The 24,360-nt window shown below is 44.4% G+C and overlaps 1 protein-coding gene across 1 annotated transcript in view; it reads right to left on the bottom strand.

Annotated features, from left to right (window-relative positions):
• MRC1 (mannose receptor C-type 1) overlaps nt 1-24,360 on the bottom strand; it is a 705,818-nt gene that overhangs the window by 492,402 nt on the left and 189,056 nt on the right. Inside the window, exons 7-8 of the mRNA XM_069211541.1 lie at nt 21,991-22,173; nt 12,252-12,409 (exon numbers count right to left, since the gene is read on the bottom strand). Coding sequence (XP_069067642.1) covers nt 12,252-12,409; nt 21,991-22,173 — 341 coding nt within the window. The remainder of the gene's footprint in view (nt 1-12,251; nt 12,410-21,990; nt 22,174-24,360) is intronic.

Raw genomic sequence — 24,360 nt, 5'->3', positions numbered from 1 at the left:
TCAGGTTCTCTTCTCCAGGAAGCGTCTGAGTTGGTAGGGGCAGATGCCCTGTTTAAATACCCAAATGTACCTTTGAAGTGGGGGAGACTTCAAAGAGTGGATTTGAAGTGCACGAGGTCCCCTTTCAGTTCCACCCTGTCTGCCAGGGTCCAAGTAGGGGATGTGGCAGTCCTTTGTGTGAGGGCAGGCTACTGTCCTTTGACATGTAAGTGTCAGGTCCTCCACCCTCCCAGCCCAGCTGAGGAAAACCCATTCAATATGCAGATGTATGCAAGTGTGACTGAGCATCCTGTGCTTGGCGTTTGTCTGAGTGAATGCACAAGGGAGCTGTCAGCTAAATGTAGCCAGATGTGGATTGTAAGGCACAGAGGGATTTAATTGCAGAGGAATGCTCACTTTCCAAAAGTTGCATTTCTTAAAATAGTAATATTAAATCCAACTTCACCAGTCAGCAGGTTTTCGTATTACCATTCTGGCCATACTAAATATGACCTTGTTACTCCTTTCAGATCAGAAGCTACCACTCAAACAGTATATGAGGGTAGCCCTAATGCTAGCCTATGAAAGGAACAGGCCTCACAGCAGTGTAAAACGAATGTAGGAGTTTTACATTACCAGGACATATAAACTACACAGGTACATGTCCTGCCTTTTGTCTACACAGCACCCTGCCCTAGGGGTTACCTAGGGACTACCTTAGGTGTGACTTATATGTAGAAAAAGGGGAGTTGTAGGCTTGGAAAGTACTTTTGAATGGCAAGTCGTATTGGCATTGAAACTGCATACACAGGCCTTGCAAGGGCAGGCCTGAGACATGGTTAAGGGGCTTCTTAAGTGGGTGGCACAATCAGTGCTGCAGGCCCACTAGTAGCATTACATCTACAGGCCCTGGGCACATATAGTGCAGTTTACTAGGGACTTATAAGTAAATTTAATAATCCAAGTGAGTATGATACATTTGCATCATGTTTAAAGGGAGAGAGCATATGCACTTTAGCGCTGGTTTGCAGTGGTAAAGTTCGCAGAGTCCTAGAACCAGCAAAAACAGTGTCCAAAAAGTGGAGGGAGGCAGGCAAAAAGTTAGGCGTGACCACCCTAAGGCTGTCAGGTCTTACACAGGATACAGTAGTTAGAACATGATTAGATATAAAATGAAAACACATTTCTTACTAAAAACATACATCTAGTGGCTCATAACTCACTGGTGGCCACAGCTTACGATGGAAGGTAGAGCAGCAAAATGAGCCTTAAAAGCAGAGATACTTGTTTTGACTTCCCAGTCATCCGATATGCGTTGCAGGAAACCAAGTGAAGTAAATGACTCTATGATATCCAAATGTTATTCTTTCAATTGGAAAAATTACATTGTGAAGAGATAACAAAAGGTTGGGGGATACTAACATTTCAAAAATATATAAAAGTGGGCAGAGTGCCAAGGGGGCTTCAAATCTTCCCATTGCCAAATATATAAAACCAAAAGAAGCAACAAAGTCAGCACATGAGACAGAGGAAAAACTCATAACAATAACCAATAAGGATGAGATAATGAAAGTAAGAAAAAAAATGGAGGACAGACTTAATAAACATGAGTCAGAGGTGGAAGCGAACAAACAGAGAAACATTTTCTGTGATGAACAGGATTACAAAAAAAACACTATTTTGATTTTTCCTAAAAGATTTGAAGCCATAAAACAGCAGTTTACACCAGGAGTGAAGATGAATATTCTGTCTACATCAGGGATTATTAGTGAATCAGACATTGAATCAAGTGAAAGTGAGGAGATGAATAAACCAAGGGACAGAACAACATTATTAGAGGAGATGCAAATTATGTATCATGTCCAACAAACCTCAAAAGCCAACGGCTGAGGACGCCTTTGAGGCGGAGGCCAACCAAGAAATTTACAACCAGGCACAGAAAAATTAGAAGAGGAAATGGAAAAAAGAAAGTATCCATTGCACAGCAGACAAAAGAAATGAATAATAAAGAAGTTATGGAGGAAAACCTAGTGGTTAATTTGTCTGAACACGTGTTAACGGAGAATGAGATCAAAGTATTAAACAAAGGTCTGTCGTTTTGCCCCTAACATCGTTTTGAAGGAGTTGAAACAAAAATTGACACATAAATTCATGAGAAAGTTAAAATTAGTAAAGCACTTTGTCCAATATCCTCCCCAGGGATTAGAGACATGTAAATGGACACCAAACTCACAATTGAACAAATACAAGATTTTAAAACTTGTTATGATTTGATGCTTAATTTGGATGATGATGATATGACAACACAAGTTATGGAACAGTTAACAATTCAAACTAATGACCACATGTATAGTCACTTCAAACCGAAATCCAAATTTTGTCCTACTCTAACATCAGGAAATAAAATTGACTTATTCAATGATATGATCACAGCTGCTCTAAAAACTTTAAAATCCAAAAACGCACCTCAACAGTAAAAAAGTCTATCTCTGTTGGAGAGGGAAGCTTTACACCAACTGATTTACAATGAGAAGATAGTTATCAAGCCTGCAGATAAGGGAGGCAATGTAGTAATTTTAAATCACAAGGACTATGTAAAAGAAGCAATGAGACAACTACATGATGTGGAGACCTATCAAAAGTTGGTCAATAATCCCACTAATGAAATAGTACATAATGTGAATAGTAAATTACAACTATGGAATCAAGAATTATTATTCAATGAAGAAGATCCGGTATTCCTTAGACCATGTCATCCTATAATGCCATCCATATACTTCCTTCCAAAAATTCACAAAACTCCAAAGAATCCTCCTGGGAGGCTACAGTCTCAGGGTATAGATTTCTATTGAAAAAATATCTTTAAATATGTGGATTTTTATATTTCCCCCATGGTGACCTCACTTAGGCCCTCATTATGACCCTGGTGGTGAGTGATAAAGTAGCATTCATACCGCCAACAGGCTGGCAGTAAGTTCCACCAGATTTTGACCATGGTGGTGATAACACCCATAGACAGCCAATATACCACACCAAGTGCCAGGGCGGAAACAATAATCACCACAGCAGTAGCCTCCAACAGTCAGGCGGAAGACAAATTACTGCCCACCATATTAAGACACACAAAACCTCCACCTTTTCCGGGGCGGTATCAATGCCAACAAAAGCCTGGTGGAAACAGAGCCCAGAAGTAAAAGGTCTCACCATTGGAGACACAGGAAAGAACAGCACCGCCATCAAACCCGAACTGCAAGTTTGCCGGATGATCTTCTACGTCATGCTCCACCTGGAACACCAATGCCGATGAAGACGCCGACGTTGAGTACAGCCACCTAACATACAAGGGAGGGTGGTAGGAAAATGAGAGTGACACACACCCACCACACACACCATACACACACACACACACTCACACACACCATACACACAACCATCTGCACACATAAACCAATGGCACACAACACAGGGCATAATAAAACACAGACCACATTGCTGGAGACAATGTAATAGCATAGCAAAACCCACCACACAAACCAAATATATTTACAGATCTACATAAAGGGCCAATACCCAGTCCAAAGTCAAAAGGGCACAAAGGCCACAGGGCACAGTCCAAGACTCAACCTGTATCCTGGCACATCCATAGAGAACACTGCAGGGGCATCATTTTGCAAGTGGGAAGGCACCTAAGGTGGATGGGGGGCACCTCAGCAGAATACAGGAACTTCCCCACTGGTTCTGGAGGGGGCTCCATGCCCATTGTTCGGTCCGGGGGAGGACAAGCCCACTGGTTCTGGAGGGGGCAGCATGCCCATTGCTCTGTCCAGGGGAGTGCAAGGCCCAGTCTCTCAGGTGGGTGACTTTTCCACTGGTTCTGGAGGGGGCAGCATGCCCATTGTTCTGTCCTGGGGAGTGCAAGGCCACAATCTCTCAGGTGGGACTTTCCCACTGGTTCTGGAGGGGGCAGCATGCCTATTGCTCAGTCCTGGGGAGTGCAAGGCCACAGTCTCTGGAGTGGGTGACTTCCCCACTGGTTCTTGAGGGGGCAACTCGCACAGCAGGCCCTGGAGTGTGGCCTCCATGGCCTCTGCTGGCCTTGATGGCTGCACTGTGGTGATGGATGGAGGTACCTCCTGGGCAGCCTCTTAACTCTCTGATGGCTGCACATCCACAGCTGGTGGTGGGGGCCCGGTGACAGCTGGTGGTGGTGTCAAACTGACAGTCTCCGCTGGCGTAGAGTGCTTCGTCTCCTCCTGTACATGGGTTGTGGATCCCTTACCCTTCCTGACAGGGGTGGATGGCCTCTTCCCCTCTCTGCCTAGTGGTGCAGCCTCCTTCCCCTTCTTCACAGTTGGTGCAGGCCCCTTCCCCTTCTTCCCTGGAGGTGCTGGCTCCTTCCCCTTCTATGATGGAGATGTGGTATCCTTACCACCACGAGTAGGTGGTGCTACCACTGTCCCCGTGGACTTTTTGGCTGAGTTGCTGGGCTGTGTCCTTGGTACCCTTCCCATACGGGCAGAACGGGAGTGGAAGGCTAGGGAAAAGGTCAACTTGGGAAAGGAAAAGCTTTTTAGGGTTGGGGAGGGAGGAGTAATGGAGTAATGGGAATGGAGGATGAGGGAGTGATTGTTGGAGGTATATGTCTGCTGGACTTGGGTGCAGGTGCATGGGCAGTATGTTGATGTGAGGTGGGTGGCTGTTGGGTGTGTGAATGCTTGTGTTTGTGTCCTTTAGGAGGGGGGACAGACACAGTGGGAGAGGACAGAGGGGACGTGTGCATGGCTGTTGTGGAGGTGTCAGTCAGTGAGGTGTGTGTTCTGCTTGGTGTGGTGATGCTGGTAGTGGATGTTGTTGTAGTGCATGCAGGTGTGAGTGTGGACGTGATTGGGAGGAAGGTGGTGGAGGGGAAGGAGGGGGAGACAGTAGAGGCAGCGGATGTTGTAGTGTCTGCAACTGTATAGTGTTTGTGTGAGTGCTTGTGGAATGCAGTGTGGTGCTTGTGTTTGCTTGTGCCACTCTTGTGTGTTGCCTTGTGTGCATGCTCATCTGTATGTGTGCCTGGAATGGATTTGGGTTGAGGAGACTGGGACTGGGAAGTGGTAGTTGGAGGGGGGAGAGGTAGAAACAGGGACAATGGCTGCCATCAGAGAGTAGGCCAGAGTCTGAATTGATCTCTGTTGGGCCGCCAATCCACTGTGAATGCCCTCCAGGAATGCATTGCATTGCTGCATCTGGGATTCCAGCCCCCGGATGGCATTCACAATGGTTGATTGCCCTACAGAGATGGATCTTAGGAGGTCAGTAGCCTCCTCACTCAGGGCAGCAGGGCTCACTGGGGCAAGGCCTGAGGTACCTGGGACGAAGGAGATGCCGACCCTCCAGTGTGAGCGGGCACGGGCAACTTACTGAGGGGACACTTGGAGGACAGTGCTAGTATGGTGGGTGGTGGCTGTAACTGCAGCTGGGGTGGTCACAGGACTGGAGGTCGCCATTTCAGGGGGTAGGGGGGAACAGGCCTTTCGACAATTGCTGAGTCACAGGTTAACTAGGCACATACTTCAAAATGTACATTGTCCCAATACATAAGTGCACCATGTGGACAGCTGTTGTGGTTTAGCTGTTGGAATTGTGACAGCCTGCTCACTCTTGTGTCCCTTAGATACCTACCACTGCAGATGAATAGGAGGTAGAGACATACCCCATGCACAAACCCCTTGTGGACTTAGGTACACTGGATGACAGGAACATTCTCCTCACCTATAGACTGGACAGGGCCACAGTCATAGAGCTGTGTGCCCAGTTGGAGCCTGGCCTGATCTCATCTATCTGTCATCCGACTGGGATCCCCCCTCTTGTGCGAGTGCTATGAGTGCTCCATTTCCTGCCGACAGGTTCTTTCCAAGTCACAGTAGGCTTGGCAGCTGGAATGTCACAGCCAATGTTCTCAATCGTGCTGGCTAGAGTGTTGTCTGCCCTGGTAAAACACATGTGCAGCTACATAGCTTTCCCCCAGGTGCAAGATTTGGCTACTGTGAAGGCCGGATTCTATGCAACGGGACATATCCCCAATATTATAGGGGCGATTGACGGGACACATATCGCATTTGCCCCCCCGCCAGAATGAACAGGTGTACAGGAATCGTAAGAGTTTCCATTCCATGAATGTGCAGATGGTGTGCCTGGCGGACCAGTACATCTCTGACGTCAGTGCTATGTATAATGGGTTGGTGCATGATGCCTTTGTCCTGAGTAATAGCAGTATCCCAAATGTGATGGGCCGACTACAGAGGCACAGGGTGTGGCTAATAGGTAAGCCTTGGTCCCCACCCAGTGTATGTTAGTGTATGCCTCTGGTTTTAACCTCATAGGATAGTGTATGGCTAAATATTGTGCCTCAATACCTGCAGGTGACTCTGGCTATCCAAACCTATTGTGGCTGCTGACCCCTGTGAGGAATGCCAGGACAAGGGCTGAAGAATGTTATAATGAGGCACATGGGCCAACCAGAAGGATCATCGAGAGAACCATTGGTCTCCTGAAGGCTAGGTTCAGGTGCCTCCATTTGACAGGTGGATCCCTGTGCTACTCACCCAAGAAGGTCTGCCAGATAGTCGTTCATGCTGCCTGTTGCACAACCTGGCCCTCAGATGCCATGTACCTTTTCTGCAGAAGGAGGAGACTGGAGATGCCCCTGTGGCTGCAGTAGACCCCGATGGCAGTGAGGATGAAGAGGCTGAGGATGAGGGTGAGTTATCCGTCAGTATTTCCAATGAGACACAGGTGAGACAGTGCAACTTGACATTTCTATGACTATTTTTTTATTCTGTGTGGCTGTGGCATTATGGCATACACTTCCGTTTTACCTCTACTTACTGTCACCTGTGGTTTGTCATTTTACAGATGTTGGTGCTATAACAACGTGTACTGATATGATGACTACAGCAGCTACAGGTCATTATTTCTATGCTCTCACAATGTACAGTTCATTTGCAATTCATGTAGCTGTTTCCATAAATAAGCATTTTCAATACATGAAATAATAGTAGTCAAGTTTTGTCCAAGGTTGTTTATTGAAGTGCTAAATAATTGAGGGGAAAGTGCAATGGAATGGGGTGATGATGGAGCAAATTCCAGGCTATTGTTCCAGTCTGTCTGTAGCACAGGTGCAGTGTCCAAGTGTCCATAGGAAGGGGAGTAAAGGCAGTTCAAGGTGGACAAGGTGACGGTGTGGGACACAAGGGGGACAATCAGGAGAGTCTCATTTCCTGGCGGTGGTCTTGGCTCTGGCATCTGTCTGTTCACCTTCTGGGGGGGGATGCTGGAGGCCTGTGGGTCCTGTGACGGGGCCTCCTGGCCACTAGAGGCAGCAGAAATGGAGGGCTGTTCAGTTGACTGGCTAGTGGTAGGAGCCTGCTGGTGTGCTGTTGCCTCCCTCATGATGTTGGCCATGTCTGCCAGCACCCCTGCTATGGAGGTCAGGGTGGTGTTGATGGCCTGCAAGTCTTCCATGATCCCCTGATACTGTCCCTCCTGCAGGTGCCTCTTCTCCTTCACATTGTCAAGGATCTGGCCCATTGTATCCTGGGAATGTCGGTAGGCTCCCAGGATCTCAAAGAGTGCTTCCTGGAGAGTCGGTTCCCTGGTTTTGTCCTCCCCCTGGTGCACAGCAGTCCTCCAAGTGTCCCTGTTGGCCTGTGCCCCTGTCCCCTGAACGGTGTGCCCACTGCCACTGATCCAGGTCCCTGATTGTCTTGGGGGTGAGGTGTGGCCTGGTGTCCATGTACAGGTATACACACTGCAGATTGACGTGTCCTGGGGACAGAGGTATGGGTACGCTGGGTGGGTGCTGTGATGTTGGATCCTGATGGGGAGGCTCTGTGGTGGACTGTGATTGTGCTTGGTTGACAGGCTGTCTGGTGGTCCCTGATGGGCCAGGTAGGTCCTCTCGATCCTGAAGCCCAGAGTTACTGTCATCACTGGGGGCATTTTCTGTTGAGGGACTGGCTGGTGGTGGCACCTCCTCTCCACTGACATTGGCTGGTACCTGTGGGGATGTAAATGATAATGTATGATGTTTCATGTGTATGACATTTGTACATCCCTGGCGTACCCTGTATTGTTGGTGTTGGCCTGCCACCTTTTGCTTGTGTATGGTCATGTATTGTGGTTATGTTAGTTTCCCTATGCTGTGCATGCTTGTGTGATGGGTGTCCAAACAGGGCTGGGAGGGGTGTCCATGCATTGGTATGGTATGCAGGGCTTGGCATTTGGGTTAGTCATATGTGTAGGCGCAGTGTGTGAGGTGGAATGATGGGAGTGAGGTTGTGAGATGGCATGCAGGTATGGGGGGGGTGATTGGTAGTAAATGTTGACTTACCAGTGTCCAGTCCTCTGGCTACTCCAGCGAGTCCCTCGGGATGCAGTATTGCTGTGAGCTGTGAGGGAGCAGGTGGGGGTCCACTGTCAGTCCTCTGTATGGCGAGCTGGTGCTTGCTGCTATGGAACGTACCCTCCCCCGTAGGACTTTCCACCTCTTCCTGATGTTGTCACTTGTTCTTGAGTGCTTTCTCACGGCGTTCACCCTGTCAACGATTCTCCACCATAGTTCCATCTTCCTTGCAATGGATATCTGCTGTACCTGTGCTCCAAAGAGCTGTGGCTCTACCCTGACAATTTCCTCCACCATGACCCTGAACTCCTCATCAGTGAAAGGGGGGTGCCTTTGTGGTGCCATGGGTGTTGTGTGGTGTGTGTTGGTGAGACTGTGTTGAGTAATGTAGTGGGGTGTGTGATGTGGAGTGTGTGAGGGATGTATGGTTGTGAGTGGTGTGTGTCTAGTTGTCTCTGTGCTCTTCTTCTCAGTCTCCTGGTAGCAATTGGTGTTCGTAAGGATTTGTGGGTATTGTGGGTGTGTGTTTTATAGTGCTGTGGGTGTGTGGCTGTGGAGTGTGTATGAGTGTCAGGTGTGTGCTTTTCGTATTGGCCAATGTAGTGTTGTTTTGTATGTGGGTGTCAATTCTGAGTGCAGCGGTATGTACCACCAATAGTTTACCGCCGTTGAATGTCCACTGTGGTGATTCGTGGGTCATAATATGGTTGTAATGTGGGCGTTGTTTTGTTGGTGTGACGGTATGGGTGCTGGTACCGCCACTGACCTTTGGTCTGCCAGATTTGTGTATGTGGCAGTATTCTGTCAGATTGATGTGTGTGTGTCACAATATGGCGAATGGATCTCCGCCACTGTGGCGGTATGTTGGCGGCTGTCAGGATGGCGGTAAGCGGGATTTACCACCAGGGTCATAATGAGGGCCTTATTTCTTATATTAAAGATACTGGTGACCTTTTAAGAGCCATCTCTGATGCAATGTGGCAATCAAGCTACGTCTTAATCACCATTGATGTGTTTTCGCTATGTACATCAATTCGACATGAGCTGGGCCTAAAAGCACTCAAATAGTTTTTGTGACAAAGAAATATAAAAGAAATGAGAAACTCAAAAATGCTCTTAGAAATAGTGGAAATGTGTGTCTACAATAACATCCTTATATTTGACTGGCAAATTTACAAACAAATACTCAGACCTGCCATGGGAATCTCTCCCTCCCCCAGCTACGCAAACCTTACTGTGGGCTGATAGGAGAGAGAGGTTGCATGGAACGAGGACTACCAGGAACATCTTAGTAAAGTTGTCTTATGGCTGTGTTACATTGATGATTTGATTGTGATCTGGGATGGCACAAAGGATAAATTTGTCACATATTTTGAAGTGCTGAATCACAACGAATGTGGACAACATTTCAAGTATAATACTAAAACAACACACATTGACTTTTTGGATATCAAGGTCTATGTAGAGGACAATCAACTTTATACAACTATGTTTAGGAAAGCTACCGCTACAAAAAGCATTTTATATGGAACCAGTTTTCATTCAAAACCCTTACTTCAAAGCATTCTGTGTGGTGAATTGTTACGCACTATGCGTAATTGTTCAGAAGACAAAGAGATGGATGTAAGGCAAAGGTTTATTTGCAGAGGTTATCCACAATCACATATAAAATTGGGTGCTCAAGAATGAAATCAAGAACTCGACAACAAATTCTAGTGAATAAGACATCAGAAACTATGGAAGAAGAAAACAATTGTCCACGCCTAATACCTACCTACAGCAAAGAAAGTAGAGAAATTGTAAATATATTTTAAAAACATTGGAAATTATTGAGAAGTGATCAAGGCATTGCACAGATTGTGGGCCCTAGAGCACTAGTAACTTATAGGAGATCATGTTCACTTAAAGACAAGCTTGTGAAGAGTGATTATGTAGCTCCAATTAAAAGCTGTATGTTTTTTTTTTAGGAACCACATTTTTATTGTTTTCAAAAAGTGAAAAACAGTGCACTTACAATAAGCTCCAAAATCACATTAAAATGAGTACAATACTTAGGACGCGGTCTGTAGCTGGACACCCAGCGCTCGGTGGTACATCATAACAAAACACCATGATAGGCCCACCATTTCACCCATATTTTGTTGTGTTTTTCTGGACACCCTCGGGCTTCATAGATAGGCTTTTCTTGACGCGTGCACCAATCCACCCCTGCTCTCCACCCGCCATCAAAGGAGCCCCAGGAAGCTTCCACCCACGAGCAATGTCCCTCTTGGAAAAAAACGTAGGTTTTTATAAAAGTAACAAATGCAAAGTCTGTCAAATAGCAAAAAATGTAAAGATTTTTAAAGATCAGAAAGGGACAGAGATTCATATCACATAGATACAGTCAGTATGTTGTATATCTGATTGAATGTGAATGTGGCCTATGGTACATTGGCAACACCATTTGTCCCTCAAACAAAAGGGTACTTGAGCATGTGAGAGCTATACAACATCAGGATCAGAGTTATGCTGTTGCATGACACTACATGACACAGCACACAAAGAAATGGAAAGTATTACATTTTTTGGCTTAGCACAAATAAAGAAGGATGAACGAGGGGATGACAGGACACTTAAGCTATGGCAACTTGAAAGCGAGAATATCATCCAATTGTGTACAAAGACACCTTGTGGATTGAATATGGATGAAGAATTATTTGTCCATTTGTAAACTGCATAATTTTAGGTACAGGTTGACAATATGACTGGGAGGAACATTAAAAAACACATGTCAAAGGTTGATTTAGAGACAATATATATGAACTTTGGTTAATAGGCACATTTTAAATTAGTTCTATAGCAATGAGCATTGTATTCAATAGAGACATCATGAGCCAAGAATCTGTAGGTAATTAGTATAAATGAGTATAATTTATAGATGATGATTACCATCTGAGTGTAAGTATCGGTGATAATTTCTTATCCATTTAGAATTATATGATGCAAATAGGTAACTATTGAAAAGTGTGATGGGGCAGTCGTCCAATGACACAAAAGATATATTATAAATTTTAGAGCACTGAGCTTAGATTTGTGACTTATAAATAATTGTATGTTGTGGCGTGTCCATTGAGAAGGATAGCCAGTCACATACGTATTAGCATGACGCTATAATTAATTTGTGAATTTGATTTTGTAGACGTGATCGACATACAAGTTAGTGGATGTATTTGCATTACCATTCGATTTAGCATATCACCAAACATCATCAATGATACATATATTTCTCTTGTTGTTTTAGTACTCCATATGCAGTTTACTATCATACCAAAATTAATACACTTGCAACATGAAATTATATTTTATGAATCACCAGTGAGTTATGCGCCACTAGATGTATGTTTTTAGTAAAAAATGTGTTTTAATTTTATATGTAATCATGTTCTAACTACATTTTCCAGAATGGCTCATTGTTGGCAGGATGAATAGTTTGTATATAAAGAGAAATGTCTCACTAACCATGAGCAAGACTCTATTCGAGTTAAAACGTGTTGGTGGCTGTTAAAAAGTTGCAATAAAGGCGTTTTGATTTGGACTTCATGGAGTGTGGTGAATTCTTGTTGGAGGCAGCATTTATGAGGGTGGTCTTCTTTGTGACCAGCACCCGCAGATGAGTGTGCCGCCCAAACAGTGACTGACCTTTTTGTTTATATCTATATATATTAAGATATCATTGGCATGTATGTGGTGTTAAGTACAGTATATACTTATTTTCACAATAAGGAGTTAATATTCTGGCTACATATTTGTAGTACTGTAATATTTCAAAACAGCATTCTGGTACTATACCGGGACAAGGTACAATTCGACTGAGATGTATCAATGCTGAAAGAATATTTACCTTCCCTTTCATAACAACGCAGTCCTCTTGCCTGTTGTTGTGGTGGGATGGTTCTCCTCGAAGCCACTTGGTATAAGTCACAGGAGTCCCATCGCTCCATTCAAAGTACATTTGAATTTTAAGATCATTCAGCCCAAGCCATACCTCATCAGTTGAATCTGTGAACATAAAAAAAAACTATATATTTAATAATAAACATGATTAATAGCACTGCCAAAACAAGTGAAAAATTTCACTCATTACAATTCACGTGGTATGTGTCACATCTTCTCATCAGTATCTTTCATTTTTCGACCACTCATAATTTCTAAACATTATATATAATGCTGTTTAACATCTGTGAGAGAGCTGCATAGTTATTTGCTAAAAAAATCTATTTTTAGAGAAGCATTCACCAATTGGCGCAGGAGAGGTTTGAAAAAAAGATTGACACATTTCTTTGAAAAGGGATGGTGAAGGTATTTGTTGTTGAAAAATTAAAAGCATATTATTTCTATGTCGAATTTTCTAAACAAATTATCAAGAATGAGTGAAATATTAAATCGACTTGTATTTAGTGATATTTATCCATAAAGATGTTTTGATTGTTCTTGATATCCTATATCCATGCATGCTGTAAAAATGGAGCCACATCATGTTCTGCATAATTATGAATTTACTGCACAAACATTACTTAAAACAATGTCACACATGTTGCTGCTCAATGGAAGAACCTTTGCAAAGGTGAAATGGTCATCTTTTAGTTGCTGTTGTCTCTGTTTAGGTGTTTAACTGAGACTAACAAAGTGTAACCTCTGCCCAGATAGTGTCAAAATGTGAAACAAACATTGGAAAAGCCAATAGGTCTGGATTGTGTTCTAGACCCCGCCGAAAGCATCAAAAGTACTCTTGCCACAGTGGAAACTGTAACTCTTGTTTTTGTGTGAATTTCAATGTTTTTTTAAATCTATTTCCTAACTATAACATGCCTGTAACCTCTGTTTTTTCGGTGAATTGCTAGGACTTTTGAACGCTAAATTAGATGCCCATTGCAAAGCATGGTTCGAGGAGGTTTGGGCACAGGGCCTGGTCTGGCATTGTGCTGCCTCATCCCAGGTTGCTGCTCCTTTACCCCTTCCTCCTCCTTGCCATCCATTGTCCAAGTCCATGCCCCTGATACCTCATTGAAGCCCTGTGTGGTCATTGTTCTGCCACAGCCCTTCTCATCAAGCCTGAAGAGTTAGCTTGCTGTCCCATCCGCCTCCTCTATACCCTCTGTTTTCTGAGTCCATGCAGCCGTCCCCTCCCTCCTGCTCTGCATGGTCCGATGTGCTACAATTGCCTTCTATTTTGCTTGATGTCCCTGCCCACTCTTTCTGCTCTCTGTTGCCCAAATGTATGCCCCATCATTGCCCTCCCACTTAGCCTCTTTGCTTAGCTTTGCTGCCCCGTCATCCTTCCCCCATCCTCTGATGTCTGTGTGCATGCGCCTGCATTCTCATTTGGCCCACTACGTTCCATGGACCTGCCACTACCCATCCTATCTACACTGGCCCTTCTCTCCTGCCCTGCATGGTCGGATGGCTGCCACGTGTTCCTGCCATCCATTTCCCATGTGCAGGCCCCTAATCCCTCCCTCTCGCCCTGTCTGGTCTGTTGTTGAGCCCCTGCCCCCTCCCTCCTACCCTTCATGGTCCCTTATGCTGCAACTGTACCCACTGTCTATCTGGTATAGTCAGTTTGCTGCCTTTGCCTCTTTGCCCTTTGCTCTCTGTTGTCCATGTGAATGGGACCGTCCATTCCCTATTGCTTTACATGGTCTGTTGTGCTGCACTGCCATCCCGCTTGCCCTGCGTGCTGTATTGTGCTGCTGCAACCCCTAGCACCTGCCCTGTAAGGTCAGTTTGGTGCTGCTGCCCATCTTCATCCTGCCCTCTGTTATCCGAGTCCATGTCCCTACCCTATTCCTCCTGCCCTCCCTGATCCAATGTAGCATACTTGCCAACATTTTGAACTTGGTAAGAGGGAGATTTTGAAAAAAACAAAATGGGGACTTGATTTTCCCCAGTGACTTACAGTGAAAAAGAGGATATTTTAGGCAGGAGACAGATAAAGTAAAGCCCTTTTGGGCTTAAATACATCAGGAGTCTCCTTCCTGAATCAGGTAAATTGCCATGTATGGTTGTACTGCCACTGCTTCTTCATTCTGCCCTTAATGGTCTGCTATATTGTCACAGCCTCTCTTGGCTGTTCCCCACGGTTGGTTTGGTGCCCCTAGACCCCTTTCCTCTACCCTCCATGGTATGCTGTGCTGCCACTGCCCCTCTGCCTGCCCAGCATGGCCAACTTGTTGCCTCTGCACCCTCCTCCGTGCCCTCAATTAACTGAGTCTCTGCCCCTGACCTCTGCCTCCCCACAGTATTTTAATGAACACCTAGATTGCTAACATTGTATATTTATTAGGAAAGTGTGACATGCCTGACTCATCTTGATGTAATAAAAACTGTAATACTTAAAACATTTCCTTTAGAAAATATTAAAATGAGAGAGGCCTAGGGCCAGATGTAGCAAAATAACATTTTGCGACTTGCAAATAGCGAGTCATTGCGACTCGCTGTTTGCAAGTCGCAAAATGTTATGCAGTACGGTGTCTCGGACACCGACTGCGACTCGCTATGGGGTCGCAATGACCCACCTCATGAATATTCATGAGGTGGGTCGCAAATTGCGGCCCCATAGCGAGTCAAGGCACTCGCAAACATGGAGGCCTGCTGTAGTCAGCAGACCTCCGTGTTCGTGACTCCTTTAAATAAAGCATTTTTTTTTTTTTAAGTGTAGCCCGTTTTCCTTAAAGGAAAACGAGCTGCACTTAAAAAAAAAAACGAAACCTTTAGTTTCGGTATTTTTTCAGGGCAGGGAGTGGTCCCTTGGACCACTTCCTGCCCTGAAAAATTTTTTTGGGGTCCAGTCACAAACTGGAAGGGGTCCCATAGGGACCCCTTCCAATTTGCGAGTGGGTTACCATCCACTTGAAGTGGATGGTAACTGCGATACGATTTGCGACCGCGTACGCGGTCGCAAATGGTATTGCATCCCACTCAGACTCGCAAATAGGAAGGGAACACCCCTTCCTATTTGCGAGTCGGAAATGCATATTGCGAGTCGGTCCGACTCGCAATATGCATTTCTGAATAGCAAAGTGGCTTTTGCGCCTCGCAAACGGCGATTTTCGCCGTTTGCGAGGCGCAAACACTTTGCTACATCTGGCCCCTAATCCCATAGAAATTACAGTTAGTGACCTGAAAAACTAAAATGAGGACATATGTTCTCAGTTCTCAAATGGTGACTGAGTACATTTAAATTGTTTGCTATCTTTACTTTTTTACCCAGTTGATCACTTGATTATTTATTACACTCGGGGGAGAGGATGTGATGTTACGGCCAAAGCTGCAGACTTTGCAACTGGGGAACAGGGTTTGAGTTTTGGCGTCAATTGGACATCTTGTGATTTTTGGCAAATCACTTGATCTCTCCATGCTCATTGTGTAATGCAACTGATGCTCATGTAAAGCACTGCAATACCTTCAGGCCAAGCCTGCACTATATAAAACTGCAAAAAAAATGTTTTTATTGTTTTGCACACTTCTGTCCTTTGGGCTTTACTTGGGCTATACGTGGTGATATTTGTACTACATTTGGGCTCTGTTTTCTGGTGACCATCTTTGGAGATTTATTTGTTATGAATCTCCCTAATTTCCTCATTTACTGCAGTGCCCTCAATAGAATATGCTTTCAATTTTTCCACTTCGATTCCATCAAGATGGCATTTAGGTTTCCACACTTTTGGCATAAATGCAGAATGTTAGCACTCTAGTTGCTCCTTAGAACGCTGAGGTAGAGCTGCTGATCAACAAGGAGTTAACTTGCAGTCTGCTGCTGATGTTGAAAGAATATGTTTCATTCTTTATGTCAGAATGTTTGAATGAAATAGGAAAGGAAGACATTTGAGAACTCACTTAAAATATGTCCTAGTTTTTCATTCTACAGCACTAACCATAATTTCTATGACAAAATGAACCCCCCTCATTCATGAGAAAGATAGTGTGAATTTATAGAAAATATGCTCTCCTTTTACCTTCTGGAGCACCTTCCATAACCTCTGTGGGAAAATCATGAGAAAACAGTTTTCTCTCGAACACGATTCATGAAATCCCAGCAGAAGGCTTTTTCACAGGATAAAATCACCTTAGAACACACCACAATTCCTAAATTAGTATGGTACCATCAACAAATGATTTATATTGTAACTAAAATCTGTTATCAACCTTCATATGTTCTCTCTTTTGTGACCTTCAAAACCTGTTATTCACTACAGTACAATGGTGACCCTGCCTCATGTTGTCCATGTTGTGGCCAAACAATAAAAGGGGGTTCCATTTGGGACATTTTCAGGGCACAAGGTTCAAGTCCCTGAGTCTTGTGATGGCTGCCAAAACATATTGCTCAGGTTGTCACCAACCAATCAGGATTGAATACTTTTCTGTAAATTGGTCAATCGGAGCATATCTGAACACCAACCAGGTATACACATTTCCATTTCCTTTAGTATCTCAAAAACTACTGAATAGATTTACTCCAAATCACAAAAAGGGCATTTTCTGGACGAAAAGCTACCTTTCTGCCAAACTTGGTGTAATTTCGTCCAGCGGTTTGGGCTGTAGTTGCGTCTAAAAATCCCTATGGAAATTGCATGGGGAAAAAATGTTTTGGACCCCCCCTTTTTATCTGCCCCGCTTGACAAATCACCACGGAACTTTAAACACAGAAGCTGAACTGACTGTTATACTAGTTTTGAAAATGGTGTGACTTGATAAACGGCACCAAAATTATTGGCAAAACAAAAAATGCTTTTCCTATTGAAACTAGGTCCTAACTACAACCACCCACTGGTGACCTCCAGTAGGTAATATGTATATATATATATATATATATATATATATATATATATATTTACCGAAAAAAACAAAGGTTACAGGGACGGCTGACGAAGGGCAGTTGGTTGCGGTTGGCCACAGTGCCTGGCCTGTGGCCAGACCTTGCGGCCAACCGATATAACCACTCAACCCCGCTCTGTGCACGTTTGTCCACAGGGCCTGCAGCCAGTCCCTGTGGCTAACTCCCCAAAAAACACTCAACCCTGCGCTGTGCACGGCATTCGGCTGTGTGCAGCATGAGTTGGCCAACCCCTCATGGGCCCCCCTCCACAGGCCGATATCAGCCCCAGGGACCCCATCCCCTGGGGCCCAGCATAAATATCTAATTTTTGGGGATGGCTGCATGCCCCCCAGGCTGATCTTGGCCCCAGGGACCACATTCCTCAGGGCCTGGCCTAAACATTAAAAAAACTTTGTTGGGGGGAGGGGGGCCACACGACCCCCATCCCCAGGCCGGTCTCAGCCTTGGGGATCCAATCCTCCAGGTTCCAGACTAATTTTTATTTTTATTTTGGGGAGAGAGCCTGCATGCCCCCCTCCCCAGGACTGATCTTGGCTCCGGGAACCGCATGCCCTGGGCACGGCAATGTGACCTGGGTGCCCCCACATGGCACCCAGTCACAATGTTGGGGACCTTGGGGGGAGCTTGAAGGCCTCCACAGTCCCTGCTGATTCCTGCAGAAGCCAGAATTGCTGTCACAGAGAGGGAACTGCTATAGCAGCTCCCTCTCTGTGCAAGCAGTTTCCTCCATGTGTCTGCCTGCATCTCCGTGAGCAGACAGAGGAAACCTCTGCTCCGATGAAGGGAGAGGTGTTTGACAGCTCTCCCTTCATCGGAGCTGAGTGTTTGCTGAGGCTTGGCGGCAGGTTCAAAGCTGCCGCCACAGCAAACAGCATGTCTGGGGAGGTGTCAGTCCCCAGAGCTGCAGTGGGGAGCCCTGTGATCTCCGCATGGAATCTTAACAATGCCCTGGGAAGATGGTGGTCCCCTTGGCTGTGGGGGAGGATTTTGGGTCTCCCCTATATCAAAAGCATTGTGCAGCCCCCAGCATAGAATTACATTATAGCCCAAGGGAGTTGGTGGTCCTTAGGGCCGTGGGATGGGCACCCGGGTGCTTATTGAAAAACAATTGCGGGAGCCCAGGCATATTTTTTTTTTAAAATGTTCTGCAAATGTGCGACAACATCATGATTTTGGTGGTAACAATTAGAAAAGAACAAAATGCTCTGGTGCTGGGGTCCCTCTTGTACCCCAGCACCAGAGCTAAGGGGTCAGTGTGACTCTACCCTGGCCCCTTGTCTTTTTTTTATACACGTTATTTGTGGGAATCAGCTCAAGCGGAGTCCCAAGATGGCTGCCAACACTTCCTGGTTTGAAATGTTGTCAGCCAATCAGAGCTGTACATTTGCCATGCATGAGCTCTTAATCTTCGCGAGGTCGTCGTGACATCAGATATACAAATGTGTTTTCCCTTTAATATCTCAAAATCTACTGAACAGATTCACACCAAATAAGTGAAAACCCTATCTGAATAATGAAAGCTAGCTTTCTGACAGATTTGCTGTAATTCCATCCATTTGTTTAGGCTGTAGCCTTGTTCAAAGGTCCAATGGGAATTAACATCGGAAACGCTACTTTTTTGACACCCCCTTTTTCTCGACCCCTACTTGACAGATCACCCTGAAACTTTCCATGCGCAACAAGAATCACTAGGGTGCTTTTTTTGGAACATTTCATGAAGATTTGTGAAACAGTGTCAAAGATGTAGGCAGGTCAAAAATTGCTCTTTCTATGGAAACATGGTCCTAACGATAATTACCTACTGGCCAAATGTAAAAATCAATATTTTGAATGACAAATTAGAATGTATCTTATTTAGGAAGAACACTGCTGGCAACAGTTTACTCCATGCTAAAAGTAATCATCCTAAGAACTTAGGGGCATATTTATACTCTGTTTGCGCCGGATTTGCGTCGTTTTTTTTTACGCAAATCCGACGCAAAGCTAACTCCATATTTATACTTTGGCGTTAGACCCGTCTAGCGCCAAAGATCTTGGAGTTTGCGTCATTTTTTAGCGTGGACACCTACCGTGCGTTAATGATATGCAAGGTAGGCGTTCCCTTCTAAAAAATGACTCTAAGGCATGTGCGCCTTATTTAAACTCCCTGTGCAAAAATGACGCACAGGAGTGGGCGGGTCAAAAAAAATGACGTCCAGCCGCTTTTGCGTCATTTTTTAACGCCTGGTCAGGGCAGGCGTTAAGGGACCTGTGGGCTCGGAAGGAGCCCAGAGGTGCCCTCCCATGCCCCCAGGGACACCCCCTGCCACCCTTGCCCATCCCAGGAGGACGCCCAAGGATGGAGGGACCCATCCCTGGGAACTTAAGGTAAGTTCAGGTAAGTATTTTTTTTTTTTTTTTTTTTGTGGCATAGAGGGGCCTGATTTGTGCCCCCCTACATGCCACTATGCCCAATGACCATGCCCAGGGGACATAAGTCCCCTGGGCATGGCCATTGGGCAAGGGGGCATGACCCCTGTCTGTGCTAAGACAGGAGTCATTTCAATGGGGGTTGGGAGTAAAAAAAAATGCTGCAAATCGGGTGAGGCGAAAATTTTGCCTCAGACCTGACTTGCCCCATTTTTTGATGCCCAAGCTCCATTTTCCCCTACGTCGGCGCTGCCTGGTGTGAGTAATTGTTTTTGACGCACACCAGTCAGCTCCGCCGGCTAACGTCATTGAATAAATAAGGCACCCGCATGGCGCTTTGGAATGGCGTTAGCCGGCGTTAAACTTTTTGAAGCACAACTGCGTTGGCGCAGTTGTGTGTCAAAAAGTATAAACATGGCCCTTAGTTCAAAATATTCCATATGGTAAATCATTATGTGCAAGGAGAAATTGTAGTTTGGAGTCAGCTTTTGAAAAAGAGGCTGTTATCATAAGTAAACGGTTTAAATAAACAGGGTACTCGCCAAGTACTAAAGAAAAAGCATTGACAAAAGTTGAACAAATTAACAGAGATGGTTTACTGGTAACAAAAGCAATATGTGACAAGAAAAAAGATGAGTCAATGAGATTTATCACAACATTTCACAATACGACAGGAGAAATAAGAAGGATATTTACAAAGATGTGGCCTGTGTTGAAAACAGATGAAAATATAGCTGAAATACTAGAGGAGTGCCCTAAATTTACTTTCAGAAGAAGCAGCTCATTGAAAGACACACTGAAGTCACTGTTTATCACTAAAAATAGAAACAAATAAACCTATTAAGGGTTTCCGCATTTGTAGGAAATGTAAAGCCTGCTAACATAATGAGAATTATAAGGAAATGGAATTTCCGGGGGTCTCAAGACCCTTTAGAATTAGAAAACATGTGACATGCAATTCAGATTATTGTATATATGCTTTGAAATGTCCTTGCAATAAATTTTATGTGGGAAGTACCATCCATGTGGCTAAGAGAGGAATATTGGAGCATATGAGGGCCAATAAGAATGATGATAAATCATATCCAGTAGCGAGACATTTTGAACAATACCACGAGCAGACCACTAACAAATTAAAATTTGTTGTTCTGGACAGGGTTGTGCTAAGTGTGAGAGGAGGGTATAGAACGCTGGAATTAAGGAAATTATAATCTCGTCTAATTATTGGTCTTAATACTAAGGAGCCAGCAGGATTAAATAAGGATGAAGAATTAGCCATTCATTTAATAAGTTAATAGGTGTTTTAGAGTGATAATAGGTTGAAGAGCAAATAGCTGTCTCCAATGAGGTATATGCTGTATATAATTGTGGTTCTATATTTTGTCTAAACTGAATTTTTATATAATGTTTTTTTTTTTTTTTTTTAGGTGGATTGGAGAAAGATATGATAAATGGCCTTGAGAAGCAAATGAGCTACTATATCATGCATAACTCTTGACGAGAGATGTAGAGACTGAAATAAGTAGGAGATAACCCACTTGGGTTTTTGAAAGTTATTTTAGTTATATTAATTGCATTATGTATTCTGTATATGTTAAAAAAACAGAGATAGAACAGATGTCTTTAAAATAGGTATTAGTAATTCAGGGTGATGAACATAAAATACTTTATATCCACTGGGGATTAAATAGTAAATACATAAATATATTATTAATCATAGTATATATCCACTGGGGATTAAATAGTAACTAAATAAATATATTATTAATCATATTAATTTTGTTATTTTTTTAGATTTTTATTGGATTATCGAATATTCCAGCAATATAAAAAGATTTTTATGAGGAAAGGAAGCTGTGAAATATGAGAAATATAAGAAATATATGGAATAGATGTAAGAAACGTGCTTAGAAAAACATGTTTAAAGATGGCCACCATGATTAGATATACAAAAAGCAGCTTGTGAGGCCTGTCATTTATGTTGTTTCCGAAACGCATCAGGTGGATGTTTTTTGTGTGCCATAAAGATTAAAATGGAGTTTTCAAGACAGTTTTGACCGAGGTGTTTTTCTTGGAATAAGAGGACCGGAAGGGGGGGGGGGCGGGTGTGTGTGTGTGCGTATATATACATATATACACACACACACACAAAAATATATATATATATAAATAAAAATAATACCTATATTAAACCCTGCTTAGTTTGGTCGATGAAGTTCTTCTATATACACTAAATGAGTCAATAAATAAATTAAATGATACAGATACAATGTCAGATGTTGAATGCACTGCATGATCTGCATGATAAATGCTGTAGATATTTAAGAAGACTCACCATATCCAAGCTGAGAAACAACAAAGCTGTGTTCTTCTATGTTGTGAATGCTTGCAAGGTCCCCTTCTTCCTTTCTACAGGCCAGTTGAGCTTCTTTCCAGAGTCTGGTGTCTCTGAATAGCTTGTAGCAGTGACCAGCGTAGGGCAACCACAGCTTGGGGCAGTTGACTGGTACATCACTTGCTAAAAAATCAAACTCCCAGTTAAGATCAATTGAGCAGCAGAGTCAACGAGAATGTGTGCTATTGATTGAATAAGAGAGTGAACTCTTTGCATTAGGAAACAACATTGGTGGGACACATGCACAATGCAATTAATTACACCACAACCGCTCCTGCAAACGTCTGGCCAAATACAGGGACAAAACAGAATCGGATCTTCAAGTGCAAGAATAAATGATTTAAGTAAGTGAGTTTGATTAACATGGTCAGGAAAAACAGCTTTTTTCAAAGACAGCGGGTGCAGAGGTGCAGCAGAACATTATGCCCCCCCAATGCAGAATGCGATAAGGGGCCCCTGGAGTCTCCCATATATTCAATGACTTTTGGCCTAATTGGGGGCTCCCTAAAGGCCCGAGGTCCCGTGAAAGGGTAGGGCCCCTTGTGCTGCAGGGACCTGTGTTATTCCCCTGACAGAGTGGTACCAAACGGTGCACCTACCCCTGAAGTGTTTCCCGAAGCACAAGAAAGAATTTAGCGGGCACTACTCTTTTAAGGGAGATGAAATTAGCATATTGCAACCAAATAATGAAGAAAGCATATCTAGTTAGAAATAAGTTAATTTGCATATTAAGGATTTGGGTCGATACAGTAGCATAAGTCTAAGGGGGTGATTCCGACCCTGGCGGTCATGGACCGCCAGGGCCGGGGTTGGAGGATGCACTGCCAACAGGCTGGCGGTGCATCAAGGGCAATTCTGACCGCGGCGGCAAAGTCGCGGTCAGAAAAGGGAAACTGGCGGTTTCCCGCCGGTTTTCCCCTGCCCCTGTAAATCCTCCACGGCGGCGCTGCCTAGCAGCGCCGCCATGGGGATTCCGACCCCCTTCCCGCCAGCCTGGTTCTGGCGGTTTTCACCGCCAGAACCAGGCTGGCGGGAACGGGTGTCCTGGGGCCCCTGGGGGCCCCACATTGATTTTCAGTGTCTGCCGAGCAGACACTGAAAATCGCGACGGGTGCAACTGCACCCGTCGCACACCAGCAACTCCGCCGGCTCCATTCGGAGCCGGCTTCCTCGTTGCTGGTGCTTTCCCGCTGGGCGGGCGGGCGGCCTTTTGGCGGTCGCCCGCCAGCCCAGCGGGAAAGTCAGAATGACCGCCGCGGTCTTTTGACCGCGGTACCGTCTTCTGGCGGTTCCCGCCAGGCGGGCGGCTTCTGCCATCGGCGGGGGTCAGAGTGACCCCCTAAATGTCCATAGTTTGGCATCAAGATTTATGTACTTAGAGTACAAGTAGCTGTGCAATTGTGCAGCCAGATTCATTATTGCATGCATCCAGCTCCAGCATTGTTAATCACAGCATATTTCATTTCTGTAGCTAAAAGTGCTGAAGCAAATTTAAAACTATCCAACTTTGTAGGGGTATATTATTTCTAAACACTCCTTATTTTGGCATAAGACAGAATAATGAGACGGTGGAGTAAAATGATTTGAGAATTCCTTCTCTTGGACAAACCCCAGTGATGAAACATGGTGTACTGAAGTTGGCTCAAGACTAACCTTAACGTGGCTTATCGATTAGCAATGAAAAGTTCAGCCTTGACTCATTCATCATCAGTATTATTTGTAGACTTTCACGGAGTGAAAAAATAAAGGGTCGTGTATGCTAAAGCATTTTGAGGTCACATATCCTGTGAGTTCAAAATATCACGTAGTTTGCAAAAGCAAAAATTAATTAGGAATGTACTAAAGCCTTTTTTCGATTTGTGGAGGGCTTTGCGAATCCCATAAGTAGTTTTGCGGCTCATTCTGATTCACAATTCAGAGGATGCAAGAAAGGGATATCCCCTCCAGCTTGTGATTAACAGTGAAATGTATTGATGTTTGTGACTGCATTTGCATTACAAATCACTACAAAGTTAATGACACCTAAAAGGAGAGCTTCCACATTGGGTAGTAGCCAGTGGCCAAAGGGCCAAAATAATACAAAACTATTTGTGCATATTTTTCAACTTTTTTGTTGATTTGGCTTTCCTCTGAACAAAAAACAAAGGAGGTGAGAGTATGATCCCTTTGTGGACCTGTAACAATAGGTATAATTACCAAAGGGAGCGTATTGGCTATCAGTGGCGGCCGCCAGCATTAGGAGGGATGGGGGCGGGCGGGAAGCACACACACACTCATTCTTTCACACACACACGCACGCACATCCATTAA

The sequence above is a fragment of the Pleurodeles waltl genome, chromosome 10 (genome assembly GCF_031143425.1).
Source record: "Pleurodeles waltl isolate 20211129_DDA chromosome 10, aPleWal1.hap1.20221129, whole genome shotgun sequence".
NCBI lineage: Eukaryota > Metazoa > Chordata > Amphibia > Caudata > Salamandridae > Pleurodeles > Pleurodeles waltl.
This window is presented reverse-complemented; position numbering and strand designations above follow the sequence as displayed.